At 43.1% G+C, this 17,166-nt stretch overlaps 1 protein-coding gene across 1 annotated transcript in view; it reads right to left on the bottom strand.

The window, feature by feature from the left end:
• The window catches only part of LOC109879544 (PDZ domain-containing protein 2), a 211,103-nt gene that overhangs the window by 11,343 nt on the left and 182,594 nt on the right, over window positions 1–17,166 (bottom strand). The window contains exons 21-22 of the mRNA XM_031829568.1: window positions 7,495–7,596; window positions 5,264–5,561 (exon numbers count right to left, since the gene is read on the bottom strand). Coding sequence (XP_031685428.1) covers window positions 5,264–5,561; window positions 7,495–7,596 — 400 coding nt within the window. The remainder of the gene's footprint in view (window positions 1–5,263; window positions 5,562–7,494; window positions 7,597–17,166) is intronic.

Genomic DNA, 17,166 nt, shown 5'->3' with positions numbered 1-17,166 from the left:
TGGTTTACATACTCATCTCATATGTATATACTGTACTCGATACCATCTACTGTATCTTGCCTATGCCGCTCTGTACCATCACTCATTCATATATCTTTATGTACATATTCTTTATCCCCTTACACTTGTGTGTATAAGGTAGTAGTTTTGGAATTGTTAGCTAGATTACTCGTTGGTTATTACTGCATTGTCGGAACTAGAATCAACAAGCATTTAGCTACACTCGCATTAACATCTGCTAACCATGTGTATGTGACAAATAACATTTGATTTGAAGTGTGGTTATGAAAATAAAAAACCTTTTCTGATAATGGTTAATGAGAAAATGAGTTTTGATTAACGTCTCTATCAAACATGGTTATTGATACAGTATTATACAACGGGTGGGTCTAATGTTGAATGCTGATTGGTTAACATCTATATCAAACAAAATGGCAGAGAAGTTCCTAAATCAAATCAAATCAAAGTTTATTGGTCGTGTATATAGATTTGCAGATGTTATTTCAGGTGCAGTGTAGTGCTTGTGTTTCTAGCTTCCCAACAGTGCTGCAATACCTAATGCTTGTGTTTTTAGCTCCAACAGTGCAGTAATATCTAGATAAATGCTTGTGTTTCTAGATCCAACAGTGCAGTAATATCTAGATAAATGCTTGTGTTTCTAGATCCAACAGTGCAGTAATACCTAATGCTTGTGTTTCTAGCTTCCAACAGTGCAGTAATACCTAATGCTTGTGTTTCTAGCTTCCAACAGTGCAGTAATACCTAATGCTTGTGTTTCTAGATCCAACAGTACAGTAATATCTAGATAAATGCTTGTGTTTCTAGCTCCCCAACAGTGCAGTAATACCTAATGCTTGTGTTTCTAGCTTCCAACAGTGCAGTAATACCTAATGCTTGTGTTTCTAGCTTCCAACAGTGCAGTAATACCTAATGCTTGTGTTTCTAGATCCAACAGTACAGTAATATCTAATGCTTGTGTTTCTAGCTCCCCAACAGTGCAGTAATATCTAATGCTTGTGTTTCTAGATCCAACAGTGCAGTAATATCTAATGCTTGTGTTTCTAGATCCAACAGTGCAGTAATATATAATGATTGTGTTTCTAGATCCAACAGTGCAGTAATACCTAATGCTTGTGTTTCTAGCTCCAACAGTGCAGTAATATCTAATGTCTCTAGCTCCAGCAGTACAGTAATACCTAATGCTTGTGTTTCTAGCTCCAACAGTACAGTAATACCTAATGCTTGTGTTTCTAGCTCCCCAACAGTGCAGTAATATCTAATGCTTGTGTTTCTAGCTCCAACAGTACAGTAATACCTAATGCTTGTGTTTCTAGCTTCCAGCAGTACAGTAATACCTAATGCTTGTGTTTCTAGCTCCAACAGTGCAGTAACACCTAATGCTTGTGTTTCTAGCTCCAACAGTACAGTAATATCTAGATAAATGCTTGTGTTTCTAGCTTCCAACAGTACAGTAATACCTAATGCTTGTGTTTCTAGATCCAACAGTGCAGTAATACCTAATGCTTGTGTTTCTAGCTCCCCAACAGTACAGTAATACCTTATGCTTGTGTTTCTAGCTCCCCAACAGTACGTAATACCTAATGCTTGTGTTTCTAGCTTCCAACAGTACAGTAATACCTAATGCTTGTGTTTCTAGATCCAACAGTGCAGTAATACCTAATGCTTGTGTTTCTAGCTTCCAACAGTACAGTAATACCTAATGCTTGTGTTTCTAGATCCAACAGTGCAGTAATACCTAATGCTTGTGTTTCTAGCTCCCCAACAGTACAGTAATACATAATGCTTGTGTTTCTAGCTCCCCAACAGTACAGTAATACATAATGCTTGTGTTTCTAGCTCCAACAGTACAGTAATACCTAATGCTTGTGTTTCTAGCTCCCCAACAGTACAGTAATACCTAGTGCTTGTGTTTCTAGCTCCCCAACAGTACAGTAATACCTAATGCTTGTGTTTCTAGCTTCCAGCAGTACAGTAATACCTAATGCTTGTGTTTCTAGCTTCCAGCAGTACAGTAATACCTAATGCTTGTGTTTCTAGCTTCCAGCAGTACAGTAATACCTAATGCTTGTGTGTCTAGCTCCAACAGTGCAGTAATACCTAATGCTTGTGTTTCTAGCTCCAACAGTACAGTAATATCTAGATAAATGCTTGTGTTTCTAGCTTACAACAGTACAGTAATACCTAATGCTTGTGTTTCTAGATCCAACAGTGCAGTAATACCTAATGCTTGTGTTTCTAGCTCCCCAACAGTACAGTAATACCTAATGCTTGTGTTTCTAGCTCCCCAACAGTACAGTAATACCTAATGCTTGTGTTTCTAGCTTCCAACAGTACAGTAATACCTAATGCTTGTGTTTCTAGATCCAACAGTGCAGTAATACCTAATGCTTGTGTTTCTAGCTTCCAACAGTACAGTAATACCTAATGCTTGTGTTTCTAGATCCAACAGTGCAGTAATACCTAATGCTTGTGTTTCTAGCTCCCCAACAGTACAGTAATACATAATACTTGTGTTTCTAGCTCCCCAACAGTACAGTAATACATAATGCTTGTGTTTCTAGCTCCAACAGTACAGTAATACCTAATGCTTGTGTTTCTAGCTCCCCAACAGTACAGTAATACCTAGTGCTTGTGTTTCTAGCTCCCCAACAGTACAGTAATACCTAATGCTTGTGTTTCTAGCTCCAACAGTGCAGTAATACCTAATGCTTGTGTTTCTAGCTTCCAACAGTACAGTAATACCTAGTGCTTGTGTTTCTAGCTCCCCAACAGTACAGTAATACCTAATGCTTGTGTTTCTAGCTCCCCAACAGTACAGTAATACCTAGTGCTTGTGTTTCTAGCTCCCCAACAGTACAGTAATACCTAATGCTTGTGTTTCTAGCTCCAACAGTGCAGTAATACCTAATGCTTGTGTTTCTAGCTCCCCAACAGTACAGTAATACCTAATGCTTGTGTTTCTAGCTCCCCAACAGTACAGTAATACCTAATGCTTGTGTGTCTAGCTTCCAGCAGTACAGTAATACCTAATGCTTGTGTTTCTAGCTCCCCAACAGTACAGTAATACCTAATGCTTGTGTTTCTAGCTCCAACAGTACAGTAATACCTAATGCTTGTGTTTCTAGCTCCCCAACAGTACAGTAATACCTAGTGCTTGTGTTTCTAGCTCCCCAACAGTACAGTAATACCTAGTGCTTGTGTTTCTAGCTTCCCAACAGTGCAGTAATACATAATGATTGTGTTTCTAGCTTCCAACAGTACAGTAATACCTAATGCTTGTGTTTCTAGCTTCCAACAGTACAGTAATACCTAATGCTTGTGTTCCTAGCTCCAACAGTGCAGTAATACCTAATGCTTGTGTTTCTAGCTTCCAACAGTACAGTAATACCTAATGCTTGTGTTTCTAGCTTCCAGCAGTACAGTAATACCTAATGCTTGTGTTTCTAGCTCCCCAACAGTACAGTAATACCTAATGCTTGTGTTTCTAGCTTCCAACAGTACAGTAATACCTAATGCTTGTGTTTCTAGCTCCAACAGTACAGTAATACCTAATGCTTGTGTTTCTAGCTTCCAACAGTACAGTAATAGGTAATAGGTAAATTCAATTGATTGGACATTATTTGGAAAGGCACACACCTGTCTATATAAGGTCCCACAGCTGACAGAGCATGTCAGAGCAAAAACCAAAGGTCAATGAGGTCAAAGGAATTGTCCGTAGAGCTCCGAGACACAGATCTGGGGTAAGGTACCAAAACATTTCTGCAGCATTGAAGGTCCCCAAGAACACAGTGGCCTCCATCATTCTTAAATGGAAGAATTAAATGGCTCTCCCTAGAGCTGGCCGCCCGGCCAAACTGAGCAATCGGCTGGGGAAGAAGGACCTTGGTCAAAGAGGTGACCAAGAACCCAATAGTCACTCTGACAGAACTCCAGAGTTCATCTGTGGAGATGGGAGAACCTTCAAGAAGGACAACCATTTTTGCAGCACTCCACCAATCAGGACTTAATGGTAGAGTGGCCAGACGGAAGCCACTACTCAGTAAAAGGCTCGCTTGGAATTTGCTAAAACGCACCTAAAGGACTCTCAGACCATGAGAAACAAGATTCTCTGGTCTGATGAAACCAAGATTGAACTCTTTGGCTTGAATGCCAAGCATCACGTCTGGAGGAAACCTGGCACCATCCCTACGGTGAAGCATGGTGATGGCAGCATCATGCTGTTGGGATGTTTTTCAGCGGTAGGGACTGAGAGACTAGTCAGGATCGAGTGGAAAGATGAACAGAGCAGAGAACAGAGAGATTCGATGATGAAAGACCTGCTCCAGAGCACACAGGACCTCAGACTGGGGCAAAGGTTCACTTTCCAACAAGACAATGACCCTAAGTACACAGCCAAGACTACGCAGGAGTGGCTTCAAGACAAGTCTCTGAATGTCCTTGAATGGCCCAGCCAGAGACCGGACATGAACCCAATCTAACAACTCTGGGGAGACCTGAAAATAGCTGTGCAGCTACGCTCCCCATTCCAACCCGGCAGAGCTTGAGTGGATCTGCAGAGAAGAATGGTAGAATCTCCTAAATACAGGTGTGCCAAGCTTGTAGCGTCATACCCAATAAAAAAATTAGTAGAGAGAATGATTTATTTCAGCTTTGGAAGACCCATTTGTGACCAAGCTTTAACATCCTCACTGATGTCTTGAGATGTTGCTTCAATATATCTGCACCGAAAGAAACCATGATTAATGTAAATGTAATTGTTTGTATGTATGTAATGTATGTTATGTCATTGGGTGTCAGTTGTTTAGTAAACTCTGCCATGATGTGCTGTAGCACTAGGCAGAAACATTACTAGTCCAATTTACTCCTCTCTTTCTAAATATGCTATTAAATCTAAACTTGTTCGTTTTCTTTGTTTAAGACTTAAAAATTGGTCTTATGATGTGATTAACGCATTACATGGACCTAGAACAACCATACCGAGAGTAAACAGGTCCTACTAGATCTAAAACCAGGAAAAAATGTAATATATCTGCCATTTAATATTCTGCAATAACTTAAGAGTTGTTTATTAACCATTATTAACCATTAGTTTCGCCGTTGACAGAAAAACACATCTCCTGTACACCAAGGACTCAGGGAAGAGTTGCAGGGTATAGGAGAAGAATGTGCCTATTTGAAAGCTACAAAACAAATGTGCAGATCACTCCGGCTTTGCAGTATGTTAATGTTTCCTATCCTGTACCTCCCAGTCCCATAACAGATCTAGTCGTCTCAGACCGGTCCTCTCTGCATCCCAGGGAGTAGCTTCTTCCGGTGTGGTGGGACAGGTCATGTTGTCTCGGGGACATCTGTCCTTCACTGTCCTTCCCCCTGCGAATAACCACCAGGACCTGAGAGGACAGTCTAGCCTGGTGGAGACAGGACACGGCTTCTACGTGGGACATCCCCTCCAAGCTGCTGCCGTTGATGGACAGGATACTGTCCCCACGCTGAATGGTTCCTTCCAGACCGGCCACGCCTTTAGAGAACACCCGATGGACCTGCCCCAAACAGAGGTAAGTGGGAGAGTTAAGAAGTGAAGTTAAATCCCAAATCAACTTCTAGCCCCTACACACTAGGCACTCCAATCTATCTAAAGGGATTGGATTGATGGTAAGTGGAGTGGGTGAGTAATGAATTGTTCAACATTGAATAGAGACAAAAACATTTGTTTACTCTAGGTTTCTCATTACTTACTCCATATCTTTCATGACACATTTTCAAATGATATATATATAGATTTTTTTAAACATGTACTGTACTACTGTTATACTAATGTTAAACTACTGTAATACTACTGTAATACTACTGTAATACTACTGCTATACTACTGTAATACTACTGTAATCTTCTTATGGCTGGGGGGTAGTATTGAGTAGCTTGGATGAATAAGTTGCCCAAAGTAAACGGCCTGCTCCTCAGTCTCAGTTGCTAATATATGCATATTATTATTAGTATTGGATAGAAAACACTCTAAAGTTTCTAAAACTGTTTGAATGATGTCTGTGAGTATAACAGAACTCATATTGGCAGGCAAAATCCTGAGGAGAAATCAAAACAGGAAGTGAGAAATCTGAGCTTTGTATGTATTCACCAGAGTCCCCAATGAAGTCCCCTTGAGATATTAATGATGTTGCACTGCCTAGGGGTTCCACTAGATGTCAACCATCAATAGAAATTTGAATGAGACTACTACGTTGTTGTTGGAGTGAATGATAGCAGAATGTATCAGGTGTCTATCAAGCAGCCATTTTCTGATCATGTTTATTCCTCGTGGTAGTCACTTGTGTTCCATTGCTCATGAAGACACGAAGGAGTACTCACTCCGGTTGGAACTTTATTGAAGCTATATGATAAAAACATCCTAATGATTCATTCTGTACTTAGTTTGAAATGTTTCTTCGACCTGTAATATAACTTTTTGACGTTTTTGTCCGATGTAACGATGACCAGAATGAGCGTTTGGATATGTATACCAAACGTGCTAACAAAAGAAGGTATTTGGACATAAATAACATATATTATCGAACAAATCAAACATTTATTGTGGACCTGGGACTCCTGGAGTGCTTTCTGATGTAGACCATCAAAGGTAAGGGAATATTTATCATGTAATTTCTTGTTTATGTTGACGCCATCTTTGCGGCTGTGGTGTTTTTTACTTCTGAGCTCCGTCTCAGATTATTACATGGATTTCTTTTTCCGTAAAGTTTTTTTAAAATCTGACACAGCGGTTGCATTAAGGAGAGGTATATCTATAATTCCATGTGTATAACTTGTATTATCATCTACATTTGTGATGAGTATTTCTGTTTAATGATGTGGCTATGCAAAATCAGTGGATGTTTTTGGAACTAGTGAATGTAACGCGCCAATGTAAACTCTACTTTATCAAACAAAACATACATATATTGTGTAACATGAAGTCCTGTGAGTGTCATCTGATGAAGATGATCAAAGGTTAGTGATTAATTTTATCTCTATTTGTGGTTTTTGTGACTCTGGCTGGAAAATCTTTGGCTGGAAAAATGGCTGTGTTTTCTGTGGCTATGTGGTGACCTAACATAATCGTTTGTGGTGCTTTTGCTGTAAAGCATATTTGAAATCGGACACTGTGGTGGGATTAACAACGAGAAAAGCTTTAAAATGGTATGAGACACATGTATGTTTGAGGAATTTTAACTATGAGATTTTTGATGTTTTGAAATTGGCGCCCTGCACTTTCACTGGCTGGTGTCATATCGCTCCCGTTAACGGGAGCAGCCATAAGAAGTTATACTACTGTAATAATACTGTTATACTACTGTAATAATACTGTTATACTACTGTTATACTACTGTAATAATACTGTAATACTACTGTAATACTACTGTTATACTACTGGTATACTACTGGTATACTACTGGTATACTACTGTTATACTACTGTACTTACAGTTATGGACTTCTGCTCAAGGTCCATTCCACCAGCGATGCTGAAACCAAGTCCGGATCCCTCTTCTTTAGAGAAGACTACAAAGTGGGTATCATCTTTATCCTAGGTGGGTGGGGGTGGGGGGGGGGGGCAGAAACAACACACACAACGTGAAGGATGACAATACTTCAACAATGTCTCAGACAATATATCCCTGACACTCCTCTCCTCCTGCCTGGTGCCGTCTTAACTCATATTTTTTATTTTTTTATTTCACCTTTATTTAACCAGGTAGGCAAGTTGAGAACAAGTTCTCATTTACAATTGCGACCTGGCCAAGATAAAGCAAAGCAGTTCGACACATACAACAACACAGAGTTACACATGGAGTAAAATAAACATACAGTCAATAATACAGTAGAAAAATAAGTCTATATACAATGTGAGCAAATGAGGTGAGATAAGGGAGGTAAAGACAAAAAAAATGCCATGGTGGCAAAGTAAATACAATATAGCAAGTAAAACACTGGAATGGTAGATTTGCAGTGGAAGAATGTGCAAAGTAGAAATAATGGGTTGCAAAGGAGCAAAATAAATAAATAAATACAGTAGGGGAAGCGGTAGTTGTTTGGGCTAAATTATAGATGGGCTATGTACAGGTGCAGTAATCTGTGAGCTGCTCTGACAGCTGGTGCTTAAAGCTAGTGAGGGAGATAAGTGTTTCCAGTTTCAGAGATTTTTGTAGTTCGTTCCAGTCATTGGCAGCAGAGAACTGGATGGAGAGGCAGCCAAATGAGGAATTGGCTTTGGGGGTGACCAGAGAGATATACCTGCTGGAGCGTGTGCTGCAGGTGGGTGCTGCTATGGTGACCAGCGAGCTGAGATAAGGGGGGACTTTACCTAGCAGGGTCTTGTAGATGACCTGGAGCCAGTGGGTTTGGCGACGAGTATGAAGCGAGGGCCAGCCAACGAGAGCGTACAGGTCGCAGTGGTGGGTAGTATATGGGGCTTTGGTGACGAAACGGATGGCACTGTGATAGACTGCATCCAATTTATTGAGTAGGGTATTGGAGGCTATTTTGTAAATGACATCGCCGAAGTCGAGGATCGGTAGGATGGTGAGTTTTACGAGGGTATGTTTGGTAGCATGAGTGAAGGATGCTTTGTTGCGAAATAGGAAGCCAATTCTAGATTTAACTTTGGATTGGAGATGTTTGATGTGAGTCTGGAAGGAGAGTTTACAGTCTAACACCTAGGTATAAGTAGTTGTCCACATATTCTAAGTCAGAAACGTCCAGAGTAGTGACGCTGGCAGCGATCGGTTGAAGAGCATGCATTTAGTTTTACTTATATTTAAGAGCAGTTGGAGGCCACGGAAGGAGAGTTGCATGGCATTGAAGCTCGTCTGGAGGTTTGTTAACACAGTGTCCAAAGAAGGGCCAGAAGTATACAGAATGGTGTTGTCTGCGTAGAGGTGGATCAGAGACTCACCAGCAGCAAGAGCGACATCATTGATGTATACAGAGAAGAGAGTCGGCCCAAGAATTGAACCCTGTGGCACCCCCATAGAGACTGCCAGAGGCCCGGACAACAGGCCCTCCGATTTGACACACTGAACTCTATCAGAGAAGTAGTTGGTGAACCAGGCGAGGCAATCATTTGAGAAACCAAGGCTATCGAGTCTGCCGATGAGGATGTGGTGATTAACAGATTCGAAAGCCTTGGCCAGGTCAATGATTACGGCTGCACAGCATTGTTTCTTATCGATGGCGGTTACGATATCGTTTAGGACCTTGAGCGTGGTGGAGGTGCACTTATGACCAGCTCTGGACCAGATTGCATAGCGGAGAAGGTGCGGTGGGATTCGAAATGGTCGGTTATCTGTTTGTTGACTTGGCTTTCGAAGACCTTAGAAAGGCATGGTAGGATAGATATAGGTCTGTAGCAGTTTGGGTCTAGAGTGTCACCCCCTTCGAAGAGGGGTTTGACTGCAGCTGCTTTCCAATCTTTGGGAATCTCAGACGACACGAAAGAGAGGTTGAACAGGCTAGTAATAGGGGTTGCAACAATTTCAGGCAGATAATTTTAGAAAGAGAGGGTCAAGATAGTCTAGCCCTGCTGATTTGTAGGGGTCCAGATTTTGCAGCTCTTTCAGAACATCAGCTGACTGGATTTGGGAGAAGGAGAAATAGGGAAGGCTTGGGCGAGTTGCTGTGAGGGGTGCAGTGCTATTGACCGGGGTAGGGGTAGCCAGGTGGAAAGCATGGCCAGCCGTAGAAAAATGCTTATTGAAATTCTCAATTATAGTGGATTTATCGGTGGTGACAGTGTTTCCTCTCCTTAGTGCAGTGGGCAGCTGGGAGGAGATGTTCTTATTCTCCATGGACTTTCCAGTGTCCAATAACTTTTTTGAGTTTGTGTTGCAGGAAGAAAATTTCTGCTTGAAAAAGCTAGCCTTGGCTTTTCTAACTGCCTGTGTATATTGGTTTCTAACTTCCCTGAAAAGTTACATCTCACGGGGCTGTTCGATGCTAACGCAGAACACCATAGGATGTTTTTGTGTTGGTTAAGGGCAGTCAGGTCTTGGGAGAACCAAGGGCTATATCTGTTCCTGGTTCTATATTTCTTGAATGGGGCATGCTTATTTAAGATGGTGAGGAAGGCATCCTCTACTGACGGGATGAGGTCAATATCCTTCCAGGATTCCAGTATATGGTCAATGTCACGCCAAATACCATTGGAAAGAGGGCACAAACAGATGTAGGACCATGCTACCTTTCCTCAACCTAATATCTGAAGTGTTTAGTTATTTGTGCTATTGTGTTCATTTCCCAAAAGCCATCCTTTATTATCTAAACTCATCCCCTGTTAACCCTGAACAACCGGATCCCCTGAACTACCTGATCCCCGGAACTACATGATCCCCTGAACTACATGATCCCCTGAACTACCTGATCCTCTGAACTACCGGATCCCCTGAACTACCTGATCCCCGGAACTACATGATCCCCTGAACTACATGATCCCCGGAACTACATGATCCCCTGAACTACATGATCCCCTGAACTACCTGATCCCCGGAACTACATGATCCCCTGAACTACATGATCCCCTGAACTACCTGATCCTCTGAACTACCGGATCCCCTGAACTACCTGATCCCCTGAACTACCTGATCCCCTGAACTACATGATCCCCTGAACTACATGATCCCCTGAACTACCTGATCCCCTGAACTACATGATCCCCTGAACTACCTGATCCCCTGAACTACCTGATCCCCTGAACTACCTGATCCCCTGAACTACCTGATCCCCTGAACTACCTGATCCCCTGAACTACATAATCCCTTGTTTACCCTGAACTACCTGCTCCCTTGTTTACCCTGAACTACCAGATCCCTTGTTTACCCTGAACTACCTAATAAATGGACCTGAGAACTGAGAGATCCTGGTGTTCTTAGACACTCCACTGAGAAGCACTCCATCCCACACCAGCAAAAAACATAAAGCTGAGTGACTCAGTCATATAGCCTCGGCTCCTACATAAAGCTGAGTGACTCAGTCATATAGCCTCGGCACCTACATAAAGCTGAGTGACTCAGTCATATAGCCTCGGCTCCTACATAAAGCTGAGTGACTCAGTCATATAGCCTCGGCACCTACATAAAGCTGAGTGACTCAGTCATATAGCCTCGGCACCTACATAAAGCTGAGTGACTCAGTCATATAGCCTCGGCACCTACATAAAGCTGAGTGACTCAGTCATATAGCCTCGGCACCTACATAAAGCTGAGTGACTCAGTCATAAAGCTGAGTGACTCAGTCATATAGCCTCGGCACCTACATAAAGCTGAGTGACTCAGTCATAAAGCTGAGTGACTCAGTCATATAGCCTCAGCACCTACATAAAGCTGAGTGACTCAGTCATATAGCCTCAGCACCTACATAAAGCTGAGTGACTCAGTCATAAAGCTGAGTGACACAGTCATATAGCCTCGGCACCTACATAAAGCTGAGTGACTCAGTCATAAAGCTGAGTGACTCAGTCATATAGCCTCGGCACCTACATAAAGCTGAGTGACTCAGTCATAAAGCTGAGTGACTCAGTCATATAGCCTCGGCACCTACATAAAGCTGAGTGACTCAGTCATAAAGCTGAGTGACTCAGTCATATAGCCTCGGCACCTACATAAAGCTGAGTGACTCAGTCATATAGCCTCGGCACCTACATAAAGCTGAGTGACTCAGTCATAAAGCTGAGTGACTCAGTCATATAGCCTCGGCACCTACATAAAGCTGAGTGACTCAGTCATATAGCCTCGGCACCTACATAAAGCTGAGTGACTCAGTCATAAAGCTGAGTGACTCAGTCATATAGCCTCAGCACCTACATAAAGCTGAGTGACTCAGTCATATAGCCTCGGCACCTACATAAAGCTGAGTGACTCAGTCATATAGCCTCGGCACCTACATAAAGCTGAGTGACTCAGTCATATAGCCTCGGCACCTACATAAAGCTGAGTGACTCAGTCATATAGCCTCGGCACCTACATAAAGCTGAGTGACTCAGTCATATAGCCTCGGCACATACATAAAGCTGAGTGACTCAGTCATAAAGCTGAGTGACTCAGTCATATAGCCTCAGCACCTACATAAAGCTGAGTGACTCAGTCATATAGCCTCGGCACCTACATAAAGCTGAGTGACTCAGTCATATAGCCTCGGCACCTACATAAAGCTGAGTGACTCAGTCATAAAGCTGAGTGACTCAGTCATATAGCCTCGGCACCTACATAAAGCTGAGTGACTCAGTCATATAGCCTCGGCACCTACATAAAGCTGAGTGACTCAGTCATAAAGCTGAGTGACTCAGTCATATAGCCTCAGCACCTACATAAAGCTGAGTGACTCAGTCATATAGCCTCGGCACCTACATAAAGCTGAGTGACTCAGTCATATAGCCTCGGCACCTACATAAAGCTGAGTGACTCAGTCATATAGCCTCGGCACCTACATAAAGCTGAGTGACTCAGTCATATAGCCTCGGCACCTACATAAAGCTGAGTGACTCAGTCATATAGCCTCGGCACATACATAAAGCTGAGTGACTCAGTCATAAAGCTGAGTGACTCAGTCATATAGCCTCAGCACCTACATAAAGCTGAGTGACTCAGTCATATAGCCTCGGCACCTACATAAAGCTGAGTGACTCTGTCATATAGAAACACCTACATAAAGCTGAGTGACTCAGTCATATAGCTCAGCACCTACATAAAGCTGAGTGACTCAGTCATATAGCTCAGCACCTACATAAAGCTGAGTACTCAGTCATATAGCTCAGCACCTACATAAAGCTGAGTACTCAGTCATATAGCCCAGCACCTACATAAAGCTGAGTACTCAGTCATATAGCCTCAGCACCTACATAAAGCTGAGTACTCAGTCATATAGCTCAGCACCTACATAAAGCTGAGTGACTCAGTCATATAGCCTCAGCACCTACATAAAGCTGAGTGACTCAGTCATATAGCCTCGGCACCTACATAAAGCTGAGTGACTCTGTCATATAGCCTCGACACCTACATAAAGCTGAGTGACTCAGTCATATAGAAACACCTACATAAAGCTGAGTGACGCAGTCATATAGCTCAGCACCTACATAAAGCTGAGTGACTCAGTCATATAGCTCAGCACCTACATAAAGCTGAGTACTCAGTCATATAGCTCAGCACCTACATAAAGCTGAGTACTCAGTCATATAGCCCAGCACCTACATAAAGCTGAGTACTCAGTCATATAGCCTCAGCACCTACATAAAGCTGAGTACTCAGTCATATAGCTCAGCACCTACATAAAGCTGAGTGACTCAGTCATATAGCCTCAGCACCTACATAAAGCTGAGTGACTCAGTCATATAGCCTCGGCACCTACATAAAGCTGAGTGACTCTGTCATATAGCCTCGACACCTACATAAAGCTGAGTGACTCAGTCATATAGAAACACCTACATAAAGCTGAGTGACGCAGTCATATAGCCTCGGCACCTACATAAAGCTGAGTGACTCAGTCATAAAGCTGAGTGACTCAGTCATATAGCCTCAGCACCTACATAAAGCTGAGTGACTCAGTCATATAGCCTCGGCACCTACATAAAGCTGAGTGACTCAGTCATATAGCCTCGGCACCTACATAAAGCTGAGTGACTCAGTCATATAGCCTCGGCACCTACATAAAGCTGAGTGACTCAGTCATATAGCCTCGGCACCTACATAAAGCTGAGTGACTCAGTCATATAGCCTCGGCACATACATAAAGCTGAGTGACTCAGTCATAAAGCTGAGTGACTCAGTCATATAGCCTCAGCACCTACATAAAGCTGAGTGACTCAGTCATATAGCCTCGGCACCTACATAAAGCTGAGTGACTCTGTCATATAGAAACACCTACATAAAGCTGAGTGACTCAGTCATATAGCTCAGCACCTACATAAAGCTGAGTGACTCAGTCATATAGCTCAGCACCTACATAAAGCTGAGTACTCAGTCATATAGCTCAGCACCTACATAAAGCTGAGTACTCAGTCATATAGCCCAGCACCTACATAAAGCTGAGTACTCAGTCATATAGCCTCAGCACCTACATAAAGCTGAGTACTCAGTCATATAGCTCAGCACCTACATAAAGCTGAGTGACTCAGTCATATAGCCTCAGCACCTACATAAAGCTGAGTGACTCAGTCATATAGCCTCGGCACCTACATAAAGCTGAGTGACTCTGTCATATAGCCTCGACACCTACATAAAGCTGAGTGACTCAGTCATATAGAAACACCTACATAAAGCTGAGTGACGCAGTCATATAGCTCAGCACCTACATAAAGCTGAGTGACTCAGTCATATAGCTCAGCACCTACATAAAGCTGAGTACTCAGTCATATAGCTCAGCACCTACATAAAGCTGAGTACTCAGTCATATAGCCCAGCACCTACATAAAGCTGAGTACTCAGTCATATAGCCTCAGCACCTACATAAAGCTGAGTACTCAGTCATATAGCTCAGCACCTACATAAAGCTGAGTGACTCAGTCATATAGCCTCAGCACCTACATAAAGCTGAGTGACTCAGTCATATAGCCTCGGCACCTACATAAAGCTGAGTGACTCTGTCATATAGCCTCGACACCTACATAAAGCTGAGTGACTCAGTCATATAGAAACACCTACATAAAGCTGAGTGACGCAGTCATATAGCTCAGCACCTACATAAAGCTGAATGACTCAGTCATATAGCTCAGCACCTACATAAAGCTGAGTGACTCAGTCATATAGCTCAGCACCTACATAAAGCTGAGTACTCAGTCATATAGCTCAGCACCTACATAAAGCTGAGTACTCAGTCATATAGCCCAGCACCTACATAAAGCTGAGTACTCAGTCATATAGCCTCAGCACCTACATAAAGCTGAGTACTCAGTCATATAGCTCAGCACCTACATAAAGCTGAGTGACTCAGTCATATAGCCTCAGCACCTACATAAAGCTGAGTGACTCAGTCATATAGCCTCGGCACCTACATAAAGCTGAGTGACTCTGTCATATAGCCTCGACACCTACATAAAGCTGAGTGACTCAGTCATATAGAAACACCTACATAAAGCTGAGTGACGCAGTCATATAGCTCAGCACCTACATAAAGCTGAGTGACTCAGTCATATAGCTCAGCACCTACATAAAGCTGAGTACTCAGTCATATAGCTCAGCACCTACATAAAGCTGAGTACTCAGTCATATAGCCCAGCACCTACATAAAGCTGAGTACTCAGTCATATAGCCTCAGCACCTACATAAAGCTGAGTACTCAGTCATATAGCTCAGCACCTACATAAAGCTGAGTGACTCAGTCATATAGCCTCAGCACCTACATAAAGCTGAGTGACTCAGTCATATAGCCTCAGCACCTACATAAAGCTGAGTGACTCAGTCATATAGCCTCAGCACCTACATAAAGCTGAGTACTCAGTCATATAGCCTCAGCACCTACATAAAGCTGAGTACTCAGTCATATAGCTCAGCACCTACATAAAGCTGAGTGACTCAGTCATATAGCCTCAGCACCTACATAAAGCTGAGTGACTCAGTCATATAGCCCAGCACCTACATAAAGCTGAGTACTCAGTCATATAGCCCAGCACCTACATAAAGCTGAGTGACTCAGTCATATAGCCCAGCACCTACATAAAGCTGAGTGACTCAGTCATATAGCCCAGCACCTACATAAAGCTTGTACAGTATTATAATATCCATAATGGGCTGTTAGCAGGACAATATACCTTTACCAACACCTCTCTGTATTTTGATACTTTGTGGATGGGGCCTCCCCAGTGGATGGGGCCTCCCCAGTGGATGGGGCCTCCCCAGTGGATGGGGCCTCCCCAGTGGATGGGGCCTCCCCAGTGGATGTGGCCTCCCCAGTGGATGTGGCCTCCCCAGTGGATCGGGCCTCCCCAGTGGATCGGGCCTCCCCAGTGGATCGGGCCTCCCCAGTGGATGGAGCCTCCCCAGTGGATGGGGCCTCCCCAGTGGATGGGGCCTCCCCAGTGGATCGGGCCTCCCCAGTGGAAAAGTGTTTCCACTGTTAAAAGTGGTGTCGGTCTTATTTATTTAAAGAGCATATTGAAGTTAGAGGCAATAGGATTCGAAGCAAAAGCCTACAACTATTTGAGCACCGTTTCACACTGCTCTGAGACAAGCATGAGGACTGGTCTTGATAAATCAATTAGATTTTTTATTTTCACTAAATCTCCATTTGGGTATTGGTTAGACTACAGTTATACAATTAGGGTGTAGAAATGTTATGCCCTTAGTGTAACCTATATTTAACTAGGCAAGTCAGTTAAGAAAAAAAAATTTATTTACAAGGACAGCCTACTCCTTCCTCCGCATCGAGGAATTGAACCCCAGTCTACGCGTGCCCCTACATCACGGGGATTCTTTGGCTAAATAGCCAAGTACTGTAGCCTACTCCCGACCGTCACGTTGTACAGCGCCATATTTTCCATTCCATCCTAACGGAAACCCAGAGGGTTTTTCGTTGTTCTTGGAATACAAACACCATAATATTAGTCAAATTAATCAAGCAAAATTTCTTAAAATCAGTTCTTACAATTTTTTTTTTTAATTCTCTAGTACAGCCACTATTGAAGACTATCAAATGCTTCTCAAAGACGCCCTCTGGTGGTCAAACTAGCACTAACTAGCAATAATGGTACCAGTGGTATAAATAACGTGCCATAGAATTCTGCGGCACTACGCAAGCTGTGCTGCAGTACGCTGCAACTTTTAAAGGTCGAACCACTGTAGGCTAGGTTGTAGCAACATCATGATGGGTATAGGAAAAATGCAAGTATCATAAACAGCCTAAACCTATAGATGTTACATTGAACTGGGTGGATGGATTATAAAGGGAGGAGAGACTGGTGGTCTGGGGGGAGAGACAGGTGGTCAGGGAGGAGAGACAGGTGGTCAGGGAGGATGAGACAGGTGGTCAGGGAGGAGAGACAGGTGGTCAGGGAGGAGAGACAGGTGGTCAGGGAGGAGAGACAGGTGGTCAGGGAGGAGAGACTGGGAGGAGAGACAGCTGGTCAGGGAGGAGAGACAGCTGGTCAGGGAGGAGAGACAGGTGGTGAGGGAAG

Source organism: Oncorhynchus kisutch, linkage group LG8 (genome assembly GCF_002021735.2).
Source record: "Oncorhynchus kisutch isolate 150728-3 linkage group LG8, Okis_V2, whole genome shotgun sequence".
Taxonomy (NCBI): domain Eukaryota; kingdom Metazoa; phylum Chordata; class Actinopteri; order Salmoniformes; family Salmonidae; genus Oncorhynchus; species Oncorhynchus kisutch.
This window is presented reverse-complemented; position numbering and strand designations above follow the sequence as displayed.